Source organism: Phoxinus phoxinus (assembly GCF_949152265.1).
Source record: "Phoxinus phoxinus genome assembly, chromosome: 14".
Lineage (NCBI taxonomy): Eukaryota > Metazoa > Chordata > Actinopteri > Cypriniformes > Leuciscidae > Phoxinus > Phoxinus phoxinus.
Genome location: NC_136889.1, coordinates 12,331,105 through 12,354,396, shown reverse-complemented (window position 1 = coordinate 12,354,396; position 23,292 = coordinate 12,331,105). Strand labels below are relative to the sequence as shown.

General features: G+C 37.8%; 1 protein-coding gene across 18 annotated transcripts in view; it reads right to left on the bottom strand.

The window, feature by feature from the left end:
* The window catches only part of camk2g2 (calcium/calmodulin-dependent protein kinase (CaM kinase) II gamma 2), a 68,091-nt gene that overhangs the window by 40,633 nt on the left and 4,166 nt on the right, over window positions 1-23,292 (bottom strand). For all 18 annotated transcript variants that reach the window (XM_079635844.1, XM_079635858.1, XM_079635845.1 and 15 more), the window contains exons 2-3: window positions 22,628-22,722; window positions 3,788-3,847 (exon numbers count right to left, since the gene is read on the bottom strand). In XM_079635844.1, coding sequence (XP_079491970.1) covers window positions 3,788-3,847; window positions 22,628-22,722 — 155 coding nt within the window. The remainder of the gene's footprint in view (window positions 1-3,787; window positions 3,848-22,627; window positions 22,723-23,292) is intronic.

Sequence of the window (23,292 nt, the reverse complement as noted above, 5' to 3'; positions counted from 1 at the left end):
ACAACAACATGTTTATTAGATCCAATACCCACTAAACTACTGAAAGAAGTGTTACCTGTAGTGGAAGAGCCTCTTCTCAATATTATTAACTCGTCTCTATCTTTAGGACATGTTCCAAAAACATTCAAGCTGGCAGTTATAAAACCTCTTATTAAGAAACCACAATTAGATCCAAATAACCTAGCAAATTACAGACCCATTTCAAATCTTCCATTTATGTCTAAAATACTAAAAAAAGTTGTGTCCGCTCAACTGTGCTCTTTCTTGCAAGAAAACGATATCTATGAAAAGTTTCAGTCTGGATTCAGGCCACATCATAGCACAGAAACTGCGCTGGTTAAAATTACAAATGATTTACTTTTAGCTTCTGACCAAGGCTGTATCTCAATACTAGTGATCTTAGTGCTGCGTTTGACACTATAGATCATAAAATACTCTTAGATCGACTTCAAAATTACACTGGTGTTCAGGGACAGGCATTAAGCTGGTTTAGATCGTACCTATCAGACCGTTACCATTTTGTCCATTTAAATGGGGAAAAATCAAAGATAACGCCAGTAAATTATGGAGTGCCGCAGGGATCTGTATTAGGCCCCCTGCTATTCTCAATTCATATGCTGCCACTTGGTAATATTATAAGAAAACATGGAATAAGTTTCCACTGTTATGCTGATGACACTCAATTATATATTTCATCAATACCAGATGATAACACTAAATTATCTAAAATGACAGAGTGTGTTAAAGATATACAATATTGGATGACGTGTAATTTTCTTCTATTAAATTCAGATAAAACGGAGGTATTACTGATTGGTCCAAAAAACTGCCCACAAAACCTCTAACAATACAACCTTAATCTAGATGGACGTCCTGTTACTTTATCCTCTACAGTAAAAGACCTGGGTGTTATACTAGACCGCAACTTGTCTTTTGAAAATCATATTTCAAATGTCACAAGAACAGCCTTTTTCCACCTTAGAAACATTGCTAAGCTACGTAATATGCTATCAGTTTCTGATGCAGAAAAGTTAGTTCATGCATTCATGACCTCGAGACTAGATTACTGTAATGCTTTATTAGCTGGTTGTCCTGCATCCTCCGTAAACAAGCTACAGTTAGTCCAAAATGCAGCTGCTAGAGTTCTTACTAGGTCAAGAAAATATGATCATATAACACCAATTTTATCATCTCTACACTGGTTACCTATTAAGTTCCGTATCATTACAAAGTATTGTTACTGACCTATAAAGCCCTAAATGGTTTAGCTCCTGTGTATTTAAGAGATCTTCTATCGCCATATAATCCATCGCGCTCTTTAAGATCGCTAAATTCGAGGCTTCTGGTCGTACCTAGGATAACTAAGTCCACTAAAGGAGGGAGGGCGTTTTCACATCTAGCTCCTAAACTCTGGAATAGCCTTCCTGATATTGTCCGAGGTTCAGACTCGCTCTCCCAGTTTAAAACTAGATTAAAGACGCATCTCTTTAGCCAAGCATTCACATGATGCATCTCATACCTTTTATACTACAGTTAAATCAGATCAAATGCATTCATATTATGAACAGCAGCTACGCTAATTATTTCCCATCTGCCTTTTTTGTTGTTATCTCGGGACGCCTGTCCCGAGATAACTCAAATAGAGTTCGTCAGCTCCAGTTATGTATCCAGCCTCTCATGGAGACTTCAGATGCCCCAACGCCTGTGATGAGACGACTCGACGCCTGTGAAGAGTCGACCCAACGCCGGCGATATGTTATGCCCTAAATTTTTTGTGAAAAATTTTTTTTTTTGCCTTCACAGGAATAAATTAAATTTCTTTAAAATTGTTATAGTATTTCACAATATTGCTGTTTTTACTGTATTTTTAATCAATGCAGCCTTGGTGAGCATAAGAGACTTCTGTCAAAGCATTAAAAAAAAAAATTATCGACCCCAAACTTGTGTATTTTATATTACTTTTATACTTTTTTAAATGTTACTTTTATAACATTTATTTGCTAATTTATTTTGTTATTATCTGTCTATTGTTATAACCCTACACTGAACTAACCATATTGGGAGAAAACTCTGACTGACCAATAAAAGTTCCTTTTATATTAGCATAGTTTTATGATCCCTTGATATCCGGTAATATCACAAATCTTGACATCTTTTTAGAATATCAGTACCGGACACATAAATCAAAAAACTTTTATTTTATTGGTAGGAGAGGGATTTTTTTTTTGCTTAGCGGAAAAAGAAATTCTGCAAAAACACCAGTGTTGGGTGAATTTTCACAATCTGTTGAAGAGCTCCACAGGGATGCATTGTTCCTTTCTTACATGTAGTTGAACTGAAAATGCATGCCTGAAGACGCAGCTCTTAGTGAGATAACATGAAGAATGCATGTAGTAGATGCATGTGGGCTGAGCTTATGTCACACTATCTGCTCTAGCTATGAGTCTGTGGGCCAACGGCAGTAATGTGTTCATATCTGTTGTTTTTTTTAGAAGAGGGTTTGTTAACAACAAACCCCGCTGTTGGTAACATGTACAAAGGCTGTAAGTTACCCTGCATGTGTAGAGTCTATGTGTTCAAGAAAAAGGAAGCGGAAAAGAACGAGTTTTAGTCTTTGCTGCCATAGGCCATGTGCTCCTTGAGCATGCTCGCTCTCTCTCTCTCTCTCTCTCTCTCTCTCTCTTGCTCTCTCATATACACACTTGATTGCTCTTTTTGTTAGGAGTTTACTGGCAGTCCATGCAGAAAACATGACAATCTGATCCTTTGAGAGAGAGGGAGAGGGAGAAAGAGTAAAAAAAAAAAAGAGAAAGAACATGAGAGAGAAAGAAAGGGCCATTTAAGGCGGTTAAACAGCAAAGGGTACAAAAGACAGATTTAGGCCACTGGGAATGGAAGGGAGGGAATACGGGAGAAAGAGAAAAGCGTGAGAGGAGAGATGAGATAAGAGGGTGGGAAGGGAGACAATTCCTAGAAGAAAAAAAAAAAAAAAAAAAAAAAGGGAGACATCAAGCGGCGACCGTGGCTACTAATGATTATCAATGAATAATGACACATTTCAGATTGTCCCTTACATAAAGGTAAAGTATGTCTTCTGAAAACTTGGAACTGCCAAAGTCTTATGGTCTAATTTTAAGTGGCATCTCTTTTTGGAGTTTAAATTGCTTTGGTATAAAGGAGCAGCTTGAACATTGTGTCTAACCTCTCATTTTGTGTTTCAAGGAAGAAAATAATAACATGAATAAACATGAAGGAAAGTAAATGCTGACAAAATTGCAACTTCTGAGTGAATATTCCCTGTTAAATAAGTCTGGTGTGAGTCATTTAATCACGGTTAAAGGATATTTTCTCAAACCGTTTTAATCCTGTTTTATTCCTTCAGGTCTTCATAACTTCAAATTCCACAAAAGCTTGATCTTGAATTCATAAACTTTCTCTTTTGCACCTGGTGATTACCTCGATGTCTTTAGTCACCATGTAGAAACATCTTACCACAGCACTCAGCTGTTCACACACACACTGAAGTGAGCCTGAAGGGACGAAGCCTGAGACATTTCCATGATTTTGCATGAGCAGGAGATTTTGTCTGTGTGATCTGTCGTGTCAGCCACATCCTTTCTCATTCCATGCAAATAATCTTGTGTTGACTGTGAAGCATGTTTGTACAGTATGTCTCACTGTACATCCACTATTATCCTTTATTATTGAGGGGAGAATGGGATCACGACACGTTGCGTGCCGGACTCGAATCTGCACCCCCTGCATTGAGCATGTTGTTGAGACTCACCTATGTTGGGGTGTTTGAGCAGACGGCAGATCCGAGCCTCTCTGTCCAGCTTCTGATGATCTGAGGATTAAACACAGAGAGAACAATTCAGCACATTTAACCCCTGAACCTCCACACCTGACAGAACACAAACATTATCAGTGAAGAACCACTTACACTACTGTTAAAAAAGTTAGGGGTTTTTAATGTTCCTAAAAAAAAGGCAGCATACTGTACACTTGATAAGTTGATCAATTTGTAAGTTTCTCACACAAATCAATTCTGTTTCTCCTTTGGCTTCAGAAGTTGTACTTTTATGATGCTTGTAATGGTGTTTTTTTGGTCATTTGGTTCACTTTCATTATATGGAAATGACCATGTGCTCAAATCACCCTGAGATGGATATATCAATCCCAGGTGTAAACAGTTCCTGTGGAGCAGTCAATGCAACCGTTTAGTGACATAATTAATAGCAGGCATCCTGCCCTATTATTAGCAATATAGTTAATGACTCTAGGCGAATGCAATGTGCATGAGGTAAAGATGTCTACTCTAGAAAGAAAGCGTCCGAGATTAATATAACTGCCCATCCTGAAATAACGAGCATCGATCTCGAAAAGGATACAAGGTCATAGCATCTATGGGAAACCTTTCAAGATTTTTTATGGCAGGGAAATCAAACAGACACACAAACAAACTGTTTCTGCAGTGTAAATACATAATATGAATACATAGGACTTCGCATGCCTATAAACAATTATGTTACGCTGCGCACGACCATTAATGGTAGAGACCTGATCATGTGATATAAAGAATAAGCCAAGAGGGTTTTGTACTCTTGACTATGTGTCAGAATCAGCAAGGAAAAGCAGAGTTTCTAATGCAGGGCTGTTGGTATTTGGTGTTGTGTATACTCTATCAAAACCATGTCAAGCATCTTAACTAGAGTTGTCTGCATGACGCCAGACAACACCCTAGTTGAAAAGAATGCACATGTGCACCAAACGCACAGTCATCTGCAGCAGCAGTGATCCGCTAGTAGGAATTCAAATCATGAACTCAATGCAGGCACTCCTGCTGGGCCAGATCAGTCTTACTAAAACACACTAGCCCACACAGTGCTCTTAAGCATAACATATCCTTAGTCCAAGATCACACAGTGCCAGGTGTGTGCTACTCGTCTAAAATGAGCCAGACCACAAACTGTAAGAAAATATTACAAAATATAATAAAGACTGAAAAAAAAGTATAGATGTCCCAGGGTGTTTATGTATTCGTGTTGCTATGTTCCTGTCGGAGGCTTTCACTAACCGCATGTGGATATGGATCTTCTACCAAAAAAATCCTTCAAATTCTCTGACAGCCCCAAAGCATGATTCTCAGAAATGACATCAGCTTCAATCTTAAAGGATCAAATATTAATCTAAAAACCATCACCAACACACTAGTATCACACAGCCTTAGCATTCACAGTACTTCTCATGAACACACACACACACACACACACGAAGTGATGATGTTTTCATCATATTTGTAGAAATACATGTGGGTGTAGGATCACGGGTGGCTTAAAGCTTTTCTGAGAAGGGCTACCTAATAAACATCCCTCTGAAAGAACGAACGGTGACCGCTGTGAGTGATGTGCGTGTGCGTTCGGTTTATGGCAGCAGATGTCTTTATTACCAAACAGAATTAATACAGGACATTTAATATTCGGCTCCCTACAGAACAGTTAATCTGATGGCTGAGCGTGAGAGACGGCCGTACAACGACTGCTGGCATGTAGAGAAAATAAACACACACATAAATTAAACACTTTGAGTATGTGTAATAAAACATTTTGTTTTTATCATTTGCTGCACCTTCCACATGCAATCTATCCACTGCATTATAAATCAAGTTTGAGGTAGAATAAACACAAATCCAGTGATGGCTGTGATCTGATAAAGGCTTTGAGAAAGAGAAATGGCTTTGAGTGGATCCCCTCCCACCTTTTTTTCTTTCCTCTCACACTCCTCCCTTTGTGCGATCTCTCTCGTTTTCTCTTTTTATCCCATTACTGAAGAGATAAATAAATAATGTGTTGTTCAGTGACCATCTCTAAAATCCAATTGGGCTAAGTGCTGCTTTCTCACTGTGCGGTCAGGTCCATGATGTCATGGACTCTCAGAGAGAGAGAGAGAGAGAGAGATTCAGAAAGCAGGAACACTGAATTGACTGCGATGAACGGTTAAACGAAACATCAACAGGTGTATAAGAGTCCAGAGATTGAATCAGCATAAACCTTTGATGACAATGAGCATTCTAGAACAGCAACTGTATGTTTGGTTAAAACAAATTCCAATAGATTCCAATAAAATTCCAATAGATAGCAGGAACTTTCCACAAAACAAACACAATACAATTTATATTTCAGTTTCAGAAAACGGTCAGTGAAAATAGAATTTAAAAACATTATTTGTGTGATTTTTGGGGGTCGGTAATAACTAGTTTTTTAAAGTTTCAGGATAAAATTATACTAAAAATAGTAATAAAGTAAAATATTGTTTTTTTCCATCTAATAGTAACTGTTCTATAATATAATACAGTAATATTGTAATATATTAATTATTTTAAAATGTATTTTATTCATGTAATGGCAAAGCTGAATTTTCAGCATTATTTATTTTTCGGTCATATGATCCTTCAAAAATCATTCTGATGTGCTGATTTGCTGCTCAGAAAACATTTATTATTATTATCAATGTTGAAATCAGTTACACAGCTTAATATTTTTATGAAAATGTTAAATCTTTTCAGGATTCTTTGATTAATATAAAGTTCAGAAGAACAGATTTATTTGGAATAGAAATCTTTTGTACCATTATAAATGTCTTTACTGTCATTTTTGCTCAATTTAATGCATCCTAGCTGAATAAAAGTAATAATTTCTTAAACTTTTGAACTGTAGTGTAATAATCAGACAAAATGTCCACAAATGAATGTAGTTCATTGGTCTAGCTGTAGGGAATTATGCATGCCAAGCAACGTAGAAACTTAGACATTAATATTGAATGTGCAGTAACTAGGGGTGTAACAATATATCGTGCCACAATATATCGCAATACAAAAATGCAACAATACGTATCGTGGATAGTGACAATGTGTATCGTGGATAGTTCACCCAAAATAGAAATTACTGTATAAGAAAAAAATCATGTTTTCAGAGTTTTAGTGTCAGTACTACATTAAACTACTATATAATGTTGATTATAATGTATAATAATGCAATGGTCAGCTTCAGAATCATGAATATTTTTATTCTGGTGTCACCATTGTCCTTGAATTACAAGCACCAAGTCCAAACCTGTTCATTTAAACCCACAATGTAATATCAAAGTTAGCATTTTAATCAACAGTACATTTTTTGTTAACCTTTTATCATATGTCTTGGGAGTATCGCAATAATATCGTATCGTGAGTTCAGTATCGTGATATATATCGAATCGTGAAATGAAGGTATCGTTACACCCCTAGCAGTAACACGTTCAGGATGTTTATCAGCTTTTACAACAGCAACATGGCTCATCCAATCAGAACTGTGTGTTTTATAATGTACCATAAATACCAATCCGTTTTTAAAGCACACTTGTAAACACAGCTGGAGCCGTTTTTATGTTTGCAGGTGCTCTTTCCAAAGTTCCTTAAACAATAACAACATCAAGTCAAATCAATACGTTTATTTCATGTCTATCAATGGCCACAGCGAAATAACTTCTCTAAGCAAGTCAATACTATGATGACACTTCAGCATGAGCATGAGCAGATGCATCATGGGCCAGTAACCTCAAATGCACGCATGAGAAAGAGTGTGAATCTCTGTGGTCAAGCTCTCCGTGCAGAGAAACACATGTAAAATTAGGTGTAAAATTAGTGCAAAGGGGAAGGAAACCTGCTGCCAGATGCATTACATGCTTTTACAGTTACAATACAAAACAATGTAGCCTAATTGGTACCATGTTAATATATTCACTACATTGTATGCACACAAATAATCACCATATACCACTCTACAATCGCAGTACTTTTTTTTTTGTAATAGGTGGCATGCAGCTCTATAAGTCTCATTTCTGTTCTGGATTTACTAACAGATGCTGCACAACAAAAATGAATTGGCTTAATTTCATTTAGTTGAGTCCTACAGCTCTGAAAAACACATTGAGAAAGTGTGTGCACATATGCGCAAGCTGCTCCTGGCTCCCACAGATCCCAACACGTCACAGGACACGAAACTATGTATCAGCACTTAGTCAGCACAGACTCTGAACAGACAGTAGGGTCACATACTGGAAAAGGTGAGGGACTTGAATTAATTGTTCATTCTTCTCTTACATCTCTTACTCTCTGCACTCCAGAGAAGTGCCCTTGTTGTGGCCTTTTCACTCATTCTGTCGGCTTGCTTTATTATTTTTCATCCTCTGTTGGCTCATCAACGCTGACCTTACTGTCCTCACTGTTTACAAATCACAGGCTAACTCCAGTTGAAGACTACTAACTTTCGTCTCGTTCTTCTGGTCAGTTCTTCTTCCATGACAACAGACACACCGTGGAGTGTTATCATCCTCTTGACTCATTTATCACAACCCTGCCCATCTCTTTGACATGTACTGCTCCAATCTGTCCAGTCCTGCCCTTTTCCTGATGTTCTCTTGCTTACTATTCTTTTGCTGTCTTGCAAGCACTGGCAGTTCCTTCAGGAAATGCAAATGTAGTTCAGCAGCTGCTATTCCACAATGTTCCAACCGCAGTGATTCATAAGCGTAGATATCCATGTCAGTAGTGGTCATTTAGCAGACAAAAGCGCTTAGAATGTTACTGGAACAACCTGGATATAAGTGTTTTGCTTAAGGTCATAAGTTTGATAACTCATTCAATGTTTTGAATGCCAAGTCCAGGCCATGTTGTAAAAAGGCCAAGTTCATTCCAGATACTAATCACACTAAATATATAATATATGTAGAGTCTACAAGATATCTATTTCAAAGGTTTGAGGACAGTAAGTTTTTTTTTTATTTAAAGAAATGTATACTTTTATTCAGCAAGGCAGTACAGTAAATACATGTTTAATAACAATAATCATGTTACAAAAGATGTCTATTTTAAATGAATGCTCTTCTTTTGAACTTTTCATCAAATCATCCTGAAATGAAAAATTCCAAAGATATTAAGCAGCGAACGGTTTTCAACATTGATAGTTAGAAATGTTTCTTAAGCAGCAAATCAGCATATTAGAATGATTTCTAAAGAATCACGTGACTCTGAAGACTGGAGCGATGATGCTGAAAATTCAGCTTTGCCATCACAGGATAAAATTGCATTTTAAAATGATTCAAATAGAAAACTGTGATTTTTTAAATGAAATAATAGGCTATTTCACAATATTACTGTTTTACTGTTTTTTTTTAAATCAAATAAATCAAGAGATCGAGGTCGGAAATAAGATACAATTGACAGAAATGACGAAACATAAAAATGACAAACACTTATTTTATAAAAATTTTACAACAAAAAACAAACAAAACAACATTTGCATTGTTCATCGTCAAGGCTGTCAGATAATTCCAGAACTGACTTGAGGCAGAATCTTGACTGACTGCATCCATGCATCCATTGAATGGCAATGGTTGATATTATTAATCTCAAAATGGCCAACTATCAGTTGATGAATTATGAACTACTCGACAGTATTTAGATTTTCAATCCAGCAATGACGCAGCAAGTTCTCTCTCAGTAGTGGCATCACTCTCATCCCAGACACAAAATAAATACAAAAATATGTAGGAAAATATCACTTATTATTTTGTTTGTTATTCCTGTTCATTTCTTGCAGGTAAATACTGTACTGGAAACCATGTCATGATTATTGTATTCATATTTTACTTCTATAACGATTGTTGATTGTTTGGTAAAAACACTATAAATATCAAGATATATCTAGAACAATATTGATCCAAATATTGATTATTCTGGTATTTGCAATGATGTTTTGAAAGACTGCAAAGTATGAAGTCAGTGAGAGCAGAAGAGGGTGAGAGACGGTTGTTTCTCTTGGGTAAACAGAGTGATTTGGACAGGGTGACACTGCTGGAAGGGACAGTCAGAAGGAAACAGCATCTGGAACCAGATCCAGTCGCCTCTTATTAATGCAGTGGATGCAGAGTGAAACCGGTCCTGCAACAGCAGCAAAGCCCGAGGGGAAATAAGTGTGTGTGCTAGAGGGATGTGTGTAAATATATAAGGGAGAAAGAAAAGAAAGTAAACCTTGTCTATATGAGTGTTTTTTAATGAAATCCAGGCCCCTACGACACCTTATCGCTGGTTCAACGCAAGCGCGCTGTGAGCCAAGCTGTCAGAGAGCAAATAAAAATGGGTCCAGTGAGACAGACACTCCAGTAATGCAGGAAAGTAGCTCGGTTTGGTTCTTCAACTCATACCAATGAAGCATCGTACTGCCAGAATAAACAACCTAAAACAGCTCTCAATATCTTAAGCATGAGAAAACACCACATCTCAGCCTGTCCATCAAATCCAAAAAACTTGCAAATTCAAGACAGACAGGCAGCCTCGTTAGCCTGATGTCCTCCAAGTAACGCACACTTCCAAAAACTGAGGCCTGTTCCTTTTAAAATCAGCTTAAGGTGCTGTGGCGGGGATGTCTGATCCCTCGCCATCCTACGACTAATCTGCAGTGCAGAGTTTTCCTTAGACAACTGCAGGGGGACGTGGACAAGCACATGATTGAGTACACACGTTTATTATATCATTATATCCTCTCCTGCCACCATGGTAACACTCACCTGACTTCTCTTTCCAGCCCATTGAGCTCTCTTTCCACCTATATGCTTTCCTCCACATATTTCTATCAGTCAATCTGTCTCAGGAGGTGTGTGTGTGGGGCGCTTTTTCTACGGCTAATGGAAAAGCCAAAGAGTTTGTGTGCTCTTGAGGCCTACGGTCCACTTAAAAATAACTGGATAATGTCAAACAAAAATTGTGAACAATCAAACAATTGATAAACGTGTCAAAACAGTCATTCTCTGTAATAATTCACACACTGACTAATATCACCAAACTCTACAGGCTATCACATTTGTTTGGTGTGTGTATGCATGGGAACAAGTCCTCTCTGATCACAGACACTCCCTGCGTCATACCGGCTGCGGCTGTTGCGTGTCGCAGGACTGGGTCCAGTCAGTGTTCTCCACCGCTCCGCACACGCCAGGAGACACAGCTTGTTTGACAGATGTGCTACATGTTGTTAATCTGTGATTAAATTAATTGTGAAAGACTGTGATGCATTTCTGACATCTGTTTAATACTGATGATTAAGAAAAGATCTGGTCAGGAGATAAAAACGTTGTGGTTGTTACAATAGCCAGCCCAGTAGCATCACATACGGACTCACCACTTTAACAAAAAAAACACACATATATTTTGACTATGTCAGTTACAATCAATTAGAGCCAACCACTCGTGATCCAAAGATGCTACACATGTCGCACGAGCAGTTGTTTTGTAATTGGATTTGAAAATATAATTTCAAGTAGGGCTGCACGATTATGGCCAAAATGATAATCACGATTATTTTGATCAATATTGAGATCACGATTAATTATCACAAATTTTATTGTCACATAGGCTAATTATAACTGCTTTCACATCCATATTGTGCTAATTTTACCGCTAAGAATAACACACCGTGACCGTTGCTTCCGGTGAAGAACACCGTGTCCATGGCAACGCTCTGTTTTTCATGGCAACAATATTGTTCAAAATAATCGTGATTATCATTTTGGCCATAATCGTGCAGCCCTACTCATAATACAACTTTAATACCACCGGTGACTCACTAAATAGTTCATAAAACAATATCAAGATATTACATATAATCTGAATGTGTTAGTTATTTGTGAGTGCAGTGCACAGGAGAGCTGTTGTGAAATGAGCGTTGCCATGGACACGGTGTTCTTCACCGGAAGCAATACAATCGTTTTTAAATCAAACTCCTTTTTAAATCAATATTTTGTGTCAAATTATTGATTTATTTGGTAGGTAGCCATGTAAGCGGGATCCCGATGTTGGTGAATAAAATTCAGAGTCATTGTTGTTATTTGAAAAGTCTCTTGTTATTTTAAGTCTCTCGCGCATTATCGCTCGCGCGCAGACACGCTCTGTCTCACCGGGTCTCTCTCGCCCAGTTCGCTTCGCTTTTGTCCAGTCCGGACAATTGCAATGCATTTTGTGCGCAATTACGGAATAGAGATTGGCCAAAATAAAAACGAAAAAGCGTCCGGTTCCGATTTATGGTTGTCACCCGGTGCATCTCTGGTAATATAAAAACTGGATGATATTCTGTCGTCATGTGCTACAGAAGAAAGACAATAATACAGGTTTGTGATTAAAAGATGACAGAAATATTTCAATATGAAATTCAATTTTAAACAAAAGCGCATCAGATGGAGACTTTGAAAATGGAAAAAGCAACTGTAGAATCCCTACAATATTTACTTTATCCTAGTGGTCTTGAGAATCTTCTACATCATAATCATGCTCATTTTGCATGCCTGGTCCTGGTTCGATGACACCAATAATGCCATTAAATATACAGGCAGAACAGACAATTCTACTTTTGATTCAATCAGTTAGGCAGGGAGTCTTTCACCTGCAGCACATTAATAAAGCACATGGGGAGCAATAGTGGTAAAAAACGGAAACTTCTTAGAATAAAAGAAAAGAACAGACTCACTACTAACTTGGCATACGCTAAGCTAAGAGAGCCAAGTCTGCTTCCTCTTTCTCTCAGCTTTGTAAGTCTGCTATGGATTGGGAAAGGCCTGGTGTTGTGGAAAGGCAGAATTGTTAACTTCAGGTTAAGGTCGAAGGATGACAGCCCCGGAGGTGATTCAATAATTACCAGAGCAAAACAAGTTTGCCAGCTTTCCAAGCATTCAGAGGCATAGCAAATTCTTTCACTCAGAATGGTTCACTAGCTGTCCACCAACTGACCATTTGATTAGTGAGGAGGTCCTAGTTTATCTAACTGTAGCTTTAATGTTTATACTGCTTTGTTTTTTAAAACGACAGTATGCTATACTTTAGCATGTTGTTAGACTGTCAGCATGACAGATAAGTTGCTCTTATAAGTTGACATGACGCTCTTAGATAAGTTGCGTCTCTAAGTTCATCCCCCTTTAAAGGAATGCCACTACAGCCATTAAAACACTTTGACAAACAACTACACCTCCTTCTACAATAATAAATGGAAATTACTGTCTGATTTCAAATCGACTGCTGTGAACAAAGTTCTTGTTAGCATGTATAATCTGAAGGTCTTTACTTTTTTGGGAGAACCAATAACATAACAATGTCTCATGTCATAATGATTTTTGTGCTTCTTTATACGTTTCGTGGGAACCAACCTACCTTGGCTGACTATGGTTGTCTCTGCATATAAAGCTGGTACTGGAGAATACATTTACTTACATTTTACTTTCATTTACACGCCATGAGTATAAAGTCAGCATAAAATGACATTTTCTAAATGCATGCTATTGATCTTATTGTGAATAATTCATCAAATGCATGTTAATTAGGGGTGCACCGAAATGAAAATTCTGGGCCGAAACCGATAGCGAAAATTTAGGATGCACTTGGCCGAAAACCGAAACCGATACCGAAAATGGCTTCTTTTAAAAACTTTAATATATATTTATTTATATTGCTTAATTTTGAATGGATCTGAAATGAGAAATCACAAAACAATAGAATAATCATCAAACTTTTATTACCACTAACAGTTACATAACAAAACCTAGAATATTTTATATATTATATATATTTCATTTTACATACGCTTCATGAGCCACACGCGCGCGGTCTCTTGCTCTCTCTCCCTCTCTGCCACAGTCTGCGCGCTCGCTCTAGATTCTGGAGGTTTTAACTAATTCGCGGGCATCAGTGAGCCGCTATCAATATGCGGGAGACTCCCGGAACTTCCGGGAGACTTGGGATGTCTGTATTTCTATACTGAAATAAAATCGGCATTATAATTATTGATTTTTCATTACGCAATTTTTTGGTGCCCTCTCAGCTCATGCGCGTGGTGGGAGCGGCGGCGCTCAGATGTCCTCATCTGAAACTTTAAAATACTTCCATACGGCTGACATGCTCAATCTTTGCAGACACGTGCAAACAGCTCGACCGTGAGTGAAACCTGCTTGAGCACGGAGGGGAGGGGTGGGTGACGAGTAACAGCTCCACCGTGAGTGAAACCCAAGCGCTTGCGCGCGGATGGGAGGGGCGCGGTTGACATTCATTTTCGGTTGACATTTTCGGCTGGCTTTTTTATTTCGGCCCGAAACCGATAATGCCATTTTCGGCCGAAATTTTCGGCGACCGAAATTTCGGTGCACCCCTAATGTTAATCTTTTTTGAACATTTATTTTTTAAATGAAAATGTCATAACTCAATCTTACGGTGAAACAATAGACTTCTCTTGTGATGTACGCCACTAAAACCCCACCACTTACTTACAATTGACTGCAAGCTCACATACAGATCCAAACATCAAACAGATCAAGGATGTACATCACAATGCAGGAGAAAAGAACTATCGCAACATCACGACATGAACATCTGAGAAAAATATAACATTCTGACAACCACACGACTGGTCAATTATGACTGCTCTTGCACATCCCTAATGCTCATTCAAGTGGTTTCAGTTCGAAACTCTTCCCTCTGATTGATTTCAAAGTTCAATAGCATACTTTTGTGGAGAGGCATAGAATGAGAGCAGTCCAACCACCACACACTCTGCCATCAATCCACCCACCGAGAAGATAAAAAAACCTTTCTTAACTACAAGATAAACTTCAGTTTTCAGGAAGGGTGTGTATGTGTGCTTTGTGCAAGTTTATTGACATGCTATGATAAAAGTAAACATTCAACAAAGGACAGTAAAACAGTCAACCAGAATTGCCCTACTAATAGACTCATGAATTTCCAATAAGACAACGCTCACAATACATGTGTATAACCTCTGTACTGAAACTATGCCCCCCCCCCCCACTCTTCCAAAAGGGGGGACATCCTATGGCCAGACAGAGCAATCATCTCAAAGGCTATTGGCAGTTATTTCCTCATTAGGTAACCTTTAAAATCCAAAACATCCAAACACTGGCTAATGGAAACAATGTTTACAGTGTATGCAAACTCAACCCCTCAGCTCAACTCTTTCTAGGAAGAAAGGATAAGCATAGCTGCTCTGTGTTAAGTGGAGGGAGTCTGGCTTTGTGCGCTGACGTGCTTCTCGTGTGTAAGTGTGAGCTTAAGCCGCGCGTCTGTCCCGCACCAGACCATCTGCTGATCCAGGGTGTCACTACATCTCTCTCCCCGATCCAACAGGGATTATCCTGTTACGTGATTTAGACGCCTGCCGATTCCCAGCAGTTAAAACAAAGCAGGTAGGACAAATCCCTATGACCACTGCATGACAGCGTGAGAGAATAAATGATGACCTTGTGGTGAATCCACTTCCCTCTCAATTCTGTCAGGGTCAGGTGTTTACTGACTTGTTCAAAATTAAATTAGGCTTGGTGTAGCCCATCAATATTATTCTAGAGTTCTAGAAATATGAAGTTAAAAGCATTTCAGCATGAAAAAGCAAAATTAAGTAATGTTAATGTATTTAAATGAGGGTCAAAAATAACATCACTAATAACACAAACGCCTGAGAATGAGGTCACTACTTGTGGACGGGGCTCTGTTTTACAGTCCCTCCAGAATAGCTTCAAATCTATAGCATCAAAAATATTAAAAAAGAGAGACAAGATTAGGGGTTCTCAAACTTTTAGACTCGAAGGCCACCCATTATCCAACACAATATTCAAAGGGCCAACATAATAATGGTGTATATAAATATAAAATAAAAATTACAAAATCACAATTCATTTTCTTTTCCAGAAGTTTTAGGAACTGAAATACAATAGTTATTTGGGGGGATATTAATCTGGATGAATTATTTAATGAATAATTAAATTAATTAATTATAAATTAATAATATTTTACATATATTACATTTAAGGTAATCTTGAAACCCCCTTGGATATTTTCTGAGGCACCCTATTGGTTGAGAGAATCACTGGACTAAAATTAAAAACAATTCTACTCTGTAAACTGTCAATAACAGTCACCTTGTAATGTTAAATACAAGAGCATCTTAACCCTAAAATATTATCTAAGATCTAAAGATCAATGGAGCTGGAGCTGTTGAAATGGAAAAATTCTTCATTTGCTAAAATAAAAAAATCCTCTTTACCAACTATTGAGCTTTTTATATATATCAAATGGTGTGTATTGCAGGATATTAGAATACTGTCCATGACAGAAAATGATTAATGCTTAATAGATCATTCTCAGTTCAGTGAATATTACCAGGTCAAAAACTTCTGATCAGCTCTTTCAGCTCTCCTTCGACACAGCTTGGAGATAGTGACTTTAGCCTGAAATATGAATCAATTATTTAGGGCCTTGCAAACAAGGAGTCAGCCACCTGAATAATGGTTCATCTATGTCAATGTTTGTAGAGCGTGCCACATGGTACAGACATATGCATACTGTATCATTGAATACATTATGTCTTTTCAAAAAATACTGAGCAACATTCATTGGTTTGAAATGAACAGAGCCTGCGGTGTAAATAGCATGACAGACCTGTGTTCTGGTTATGTGGAAGAGGAAGGTGAGCTTTTGTGTTGATATCAATTGTGCGATAAATGTGGCTCATTACTTGTTGGTGGTAGGTGCAGCATATTTGATGATGTTAATCTAAAAAATCCCTAATGCTGGAACCCAACCACTGAAATAAAAATATATTCAAACTAATGTTTAGTTGCCAGAACTTGCCACCAAAAGTCGTAATGAAAGTTTATAGAGGTGGTGCGATTATTTCAGGTCACCTGCTGAACTAGAACTACAAACAAACTTGAATGCGTTACATTTATGGATTGCATCCAGGAAACTCAACTTTTGTTTTGTTTTGTTGTTTGTTGAGTCCAAACTTTAGATTATTTTAATTCCCAACTAACTAAATGTAACTTTTAAGGAGTTAAGTCTGGAGAAGGAAACATGCACAGGAGGCTTTCCTTCAAACAAGACTACTCAAACTCCAGGGTAGTGAAATGATGGCTTCCATATGCTCTCAATTGCAAAACAACATAAGCTATCTGCCTTTTTTATTTTTAGTTCTACAAAACAAATACTCATGTAATAAATCAGCATATCTGCCATCTTTCAAAACATTTGAATTTCTTTCAGCAATACATGACAGGTAAAATAAATGCAAATGTTTATATAGCCAAAAAGTGTCAGAATTTTGTTGTTAACTATCATACACTACATACACAATGGATCTGGCTATACAACCTCTATCGCTATGATCACTAGAAAATCCCTTTACCCCTCAGTGTGTTAAATGAGCTAAAGCTAAATTTCAGCCAAAAACTAGGACTTGAGATTAATCTCCTCCGATCCAAGATCATTCCTTATAACCTATGCATGTGGTCAAGGTAAGTAAACATTTGGACAATGAAGAACTCAACACTGCTAATCGGAAATCCTGTTTAATTAAGATTGCAAGTGATACTGAGCAAATGAGAAACGTCACCCATTCAAACTTGCGAGACAAATTAAGGCAGTTTTCCTTTTTCAAACACCCCTTTCTAAGCTATTGTACTTAAATTTTAGCTATGAGTTCATCTAAGGTTACAGGAAAGATTGTGACATCATCAAAGTAAACTCAAGACATCAGAGAAGGGTGTGACAGGAGATTGGTACATACATCGACTGACTCAGAGCTTTAAGGTGTAGAGAGGTGAATGTCATGCAATGTTAATCAGGAACCAGAGTGTCACAGACGAAACAAAGACTGTACTGTATGGGGGGTCATTGACTAAGTAGACATTTGGAGTTTCTCTTCTGACACCGGTTACACACTATACAGTCCAAAAGACAAGACAAAAGACAAAATTAGGGGTTGAGCTGAGCAATATGGGGTTTTCAATGGACAATATTGTGATATTTAAAAAGCGGAGTGGCTAGGTTGATACAATCTCACTATACATTACCTTACTACCATCCTTCAGTAAGTTTTTTTTTTCAGCAAGGATGCATAAATTGATTGAAAGTGGCATTTATAATGTTACAAAAGATTTGTTTCAAACTAATTATGTTTTAATTAACTATTAATTTAAACAAATCTATTCTATCCTGAAAAAATGCATCACATTTACCACAAAAATTAAGCAACACATCGTTTTTAAACACTGATAATAATAAGAAATGTTTCTTGAGCACCAAATCAGCATATTAGAATGATTTCTAATGAGTGATGATGCTGAAAAATTAAGCTTTGCCGTCCCAGAAATAAATTACATTTTTAAATATATTAAAACAGAAAATAGTTTTTGATTAAATAAAAATAGATGTCATTTAAAACATTACAAAATCGTATCAACCCCAAACTTTCGAACAGTAGTTTATACATTGGCCAAGTGGACATACGGTATTAAGTTAACCAATGCTAATAATCTAAACAAAAAATATCCACAAATTTGCCGTCAATATCAAGAAAGACGGCAAAATACAGATCAGTCTATCGCTAGTGAAAAAGCTTGAATTTTGTGAAATATTACTAAAGCGATACATATGTTTTCATTACAAACTATGATATCCATGTATCTCACGTGTCAAACTCCACTCCTGGAGGGCCACTATCAACCAGCTGCAAAACACCTGCCTGGAAGTCTCTAGTAATTCTGAAGACACCGATTAGCTGGTTCAGGTGTGTTTAAATGGTGTTGAAGCTAAACTCTGCTGGACAGTGGCTTCCAGGAACTGAGTTTGACACCCCTAACTGAAATGTTATGTTTATCTTAGTATTTGGTTTGTTCTTATTTTAGTTGAACGTAAAACCTGATGATGGTGTTATCCAGCATGATTTGAGAATGATCCCTCATGGAATCATATACAAACCCAACACATGTATGCATGCTTAAACTTACAAGTACATCAAAATCTAACGAGTGCACAACCATCTCTCCCTCCCTTTGACACCTCTGGCCCTCACTTACACGCATTCATCATAAACATGCACACAATAGTGTCTTTCCTTTAAATGTGTCCCAATACACATTCAGCCAACAGTCACTCTCTTTCCATTGTGCACACACGCCATTTGGCTGGGGTTCATTAAAAATTCACAGTTTGTTCCATTAAAGATTCACCACAGCAGTGCTGTTACGTTTATCAGGCTTCTGCCAGTCGCCCTCCAGCGAGCAGCGAGGAAGCATTCCAGGGGCCCTGATAATACGACAAGGCCACGATGCTGCAGCTGATCTGAGGGAGGTCAGAGAGAGTGAGCGAGATGTGGAGAGGCAGAAAGTGGGGAAGGTCTTAGCCTCTTTTTCCATTTAGAGCTACAGCAGGCTGTGCATCTCAATTATTCAGCAGTGTTTCACGCGCCTCCTGACATCACCACTGCATGCTCACGATGCCTGCGTCTCAGCCACAGGCTCCACGCTGCCCTGGATCACACCACTGACCACCATCACACACACACACACACACACGCGCACGCTACAAGCAAGCATGATTCCATTAGTATGTTCAGCCAAACCACACATGGCCACAGAACTGTGTAGGAAAATTATTACATCTGAGGTCTTCAACAGGGGTACTGGAGGGGTCTCAAATTATTTTAGTGAAAAATAATGAAAATATGCATTAAATTTATTATTTTTCATGTACTGTGTGTGGATGACTGTGTTCGTCCACCATCACAAAAGACCATTTCTGACAATATGAAAGAAAATATCTGTAGCTGCTTCCATTACATAGTGACTTTAATACATTAGGTTTAATGAACCAACAATGAACAATTTTTTGCAGCATTTAATTTGCGGCATAAACTAACTTTATGTTAAACTAAACTAATTAATGTTAAACTATACATAATAAAATATAACATAATATTTACCTTTGTATTTCACTGGATTAATCTGAATTTTACAGGTACTAAAAATGTAAGCATCACACTCAAATTCAATATAATACGTAACTGAAATTAAATCTTAAACTACACAATGAACAATAAGAATATATCATTAAGAATCTAACAAGCCATTTGCAGCACTACCATTAAACAACAACCATACTGTGGCACTCTCAACATACAAGAGTGTACTGCACTCTATATACTATAAGACATAAACAACATTTGACTGAGCAATTGCAGACTGCCCTGGCCTTTGCAAGATGACTCAGAGATGATAATAGCTTATACGTGTCTGTTAACAGGTTGGCATGTCGAGAGATCTCTCTGGGCTTTGATTAAGGCCAAGGGAATGGGGAGATTTCGTGGGAGGGGGCTTTGGCACTTGTGTGGGCTCCACCGGATGAATAGCACGGTTGCTTTTTAATACAGTGCCAGCCAGCATGATAAAGAGTTTGAAGAATAACAGTTGCCAGGTTCCTTGAAAAGAAGCCTATGAGAGTCGCCAAACTATGCTGATCTAATTACCTGTTGCTTTTTGTCCAAGGATCTTTTAAATAAATCTGTTGTTTACAGCTCGTCCATGGGGACCGTAGCGTACACAAACGCATACAATGAGAACAGGATCTGTTGTAATTCAACTTGAAGGTCTACAGACAGAACAATCATTTCTCCAGCTCAGGCCATGTGTCCACTCCACTTACACATTTTCACCCTAAAACAGCAACAAAAGCTGAAGGGAACTGCTTTTACATGAGACCATGTTTACAGTGACCAAAACCAAAAAAACACTGTCTGGGGCTATTCACAGTCACACAGAATTATTTTTTTCATTCCACTGTTTTTCAATGTAAACATGCAAGACACACATTTTGACCGCTGCGCTCTCATCTTCTGCAGCGACTCGCGCATAAAATGGCATTTAAAAAAAAGGTTACAGTACAATGAGGAGAGAAACAGAAGCGCATGCTTGCACATAAGTATGTGATTGTGAAATGACTCCAGTTCAGAAGTTGACCTGTTGACATAAAAGGAAAGATGCGATTTCAGGACATAGCGGCAACACAGTCGAATCTCATTGTCTGCATAGGACAAAGTCAAAGACAACCGAAAGTTTGGTTGTTTGCCTGTCATTCTTGCTCTGTCTGCACAGTGTAAGTGAAACGCGCTGATGACGTATGATGTCTGCATGAACAGGCTGCGCAGTGGTATGCAAACACACGTTGACTGACAGGGAACACATGGTATCATTTCATTCGGACAGAATTAATTCGGTCTTAAAGTGGCAACAGCCTAATATTCCTGCTGCGCTGCAGTCTGTGCTTTTAATCGAACGGCAACAAACAACTGCTCTTGACTGATTAACTTTTGCAACAATATTTACACTGTGAGGAATATGCAGTGATATTTTACATTTGATTACTTCATTCAATGTCTGTACCTGAAAACTACTGTTAGACCTACCTGACAGATTTGTATCTGTTCTATAGTATTTATTTGTTTGTGCTCAAAAAATTTCTTAGAATTGAGCCCTGTATAGTTTGTCAGACTCACTTTAGTGGGTAAAAAGCAGTCAATCTCTTTCTGAATAATATAATATTATAAATGAGTGAGAAAGTGACAAGTATTGGAATTGGCCAATAGATGCTTGTTAAAATCGGTATCGACCAAAAACATCAGTGCATTCCTAACATAAAAGCATTCTGTGTGAACGACCCCTAACACGTCAAAAGATTTAAAATCAAACCCCATTTTGGCACTTTATTGTTACTGGATTTCGACCTGTGTGAAAAGTTCACACAAAGTTGATGCAATTACTTTGCTATCATGATCAATCTTTGCTGCCACCTCTGCGTAATCATTCCCATGCTGTCAATCCATACCAGTAATTTAATAAAAATTTAATTAAATTTAATTCAAACCTAGACAGCCCAACCTGATACTATTTGAAGACAGGTACACAAAGTGTCTGCTTCCCGAAATAGATCTGCTGCTTTTGTTTGTGATGCAGGTGAAACAGTGGCTGAGGCTCATATATCCCTGCCCACTTCACCAACAGCATAGTTAGCACTGATGATGCTGACAGTGATTAGTGACTGAGAAAGAGAATGAATGAAAGAAGTAGCATCAACAGGTTCACTGCATTAGCTGTTACACATTTGAGAGCCCATCCAAAGTGAGACAAATTACCAATATTGTTCAGTCTGCTTGATGCAGAATGGAAGGACTAATATTTCATCTCTGCGCTCACTGTTAAGCGTTTGTGGTAGTTTAATGTACCTCAAATTAGCATTAGCTTGAAGTACAATCAGACTGCAGTGTCTGCCACTCAAAAAAAAAGGAGAATCAGGCATAAGTGACCAGTCGCCAGTTGCATAAACAGCTTAGACTAATTTTGAAAGCTAGTCATCTAATTTTTTTCTTCAAGACTGGTCCTAGCTATTTAAAGTCAGTTACATAAAAAGGTAGATCGGTCTATTTTGAATGGGAAAAGTACAACTCACCCCTTTGTTAACGGTTATAGTTGGTCTAATTAACTACTGTAGTTCTTAAGACACAGTCTTACCACAGTGGCTTAGTTTATGCAACTAGCCCCAGGCCTGACAGTGTGTTAAATCACAAATAATGTATATCTGGTTAAATTGAAGAGAAAAACCCAAGTTAAAAATGATGGTGTATTGAGACAAATAGAAGATGTAATATTTTATCAAAATTAAGGCAGATCAAAATGCATTAGCCCAACTAACAGGACAGCAAAAGAAAAACCTTACCTCTTGCTGACAACTTTTTTGTGTTGATGATCTTTGCAGCATATTCCTGGCCGGTTGATTTCTTTACACATCGCCGAACAACAGAGAAGGCTCCCCTGTTTAAAAGAAGCACAGCACAATCAAGCTAGACTGGAATTCAATTCAAGCAAAAAGCTACAATATTAATGTTACAAATGAAGCCAACAGTGCTCGCCCACTTTTACAGCGGGATTGGTTTCAAATTTCTATTTTTTTTATCTTTTTTAAAAAAATTAAAGTTAAGCATTAAATGTGCTACTTTCATTGTATGGTATTCCAATAATCTTAAAAAAGTATTATTTAGAGACCAATAACTGTCCAATGAGGAAAACTGTAGTTGCATGTGATGGCCGCATAAGATAATTAAAGCTGCTGTTAATGATTAATGCACAACACATAGGCTACTTGCAGAAATGTCATCTTTTCTCATAGGCAACTATCGTGAGCTGTGACGTCGTGAACAGTAGCAAACAGGGGAAATATGAGTATTTCTGGCTTTTAAAGAGCTCTCTGAAAAATTATTCGGCACTGGTTAAACATCTACGACAACATAACGAAATATTTACAATTAAAATTTTGGCTGAAAAAATTTACCATACTCACAGCTACTTTTGAATGGAGAAAGATGCTTTTTGGTAGCAGAATGG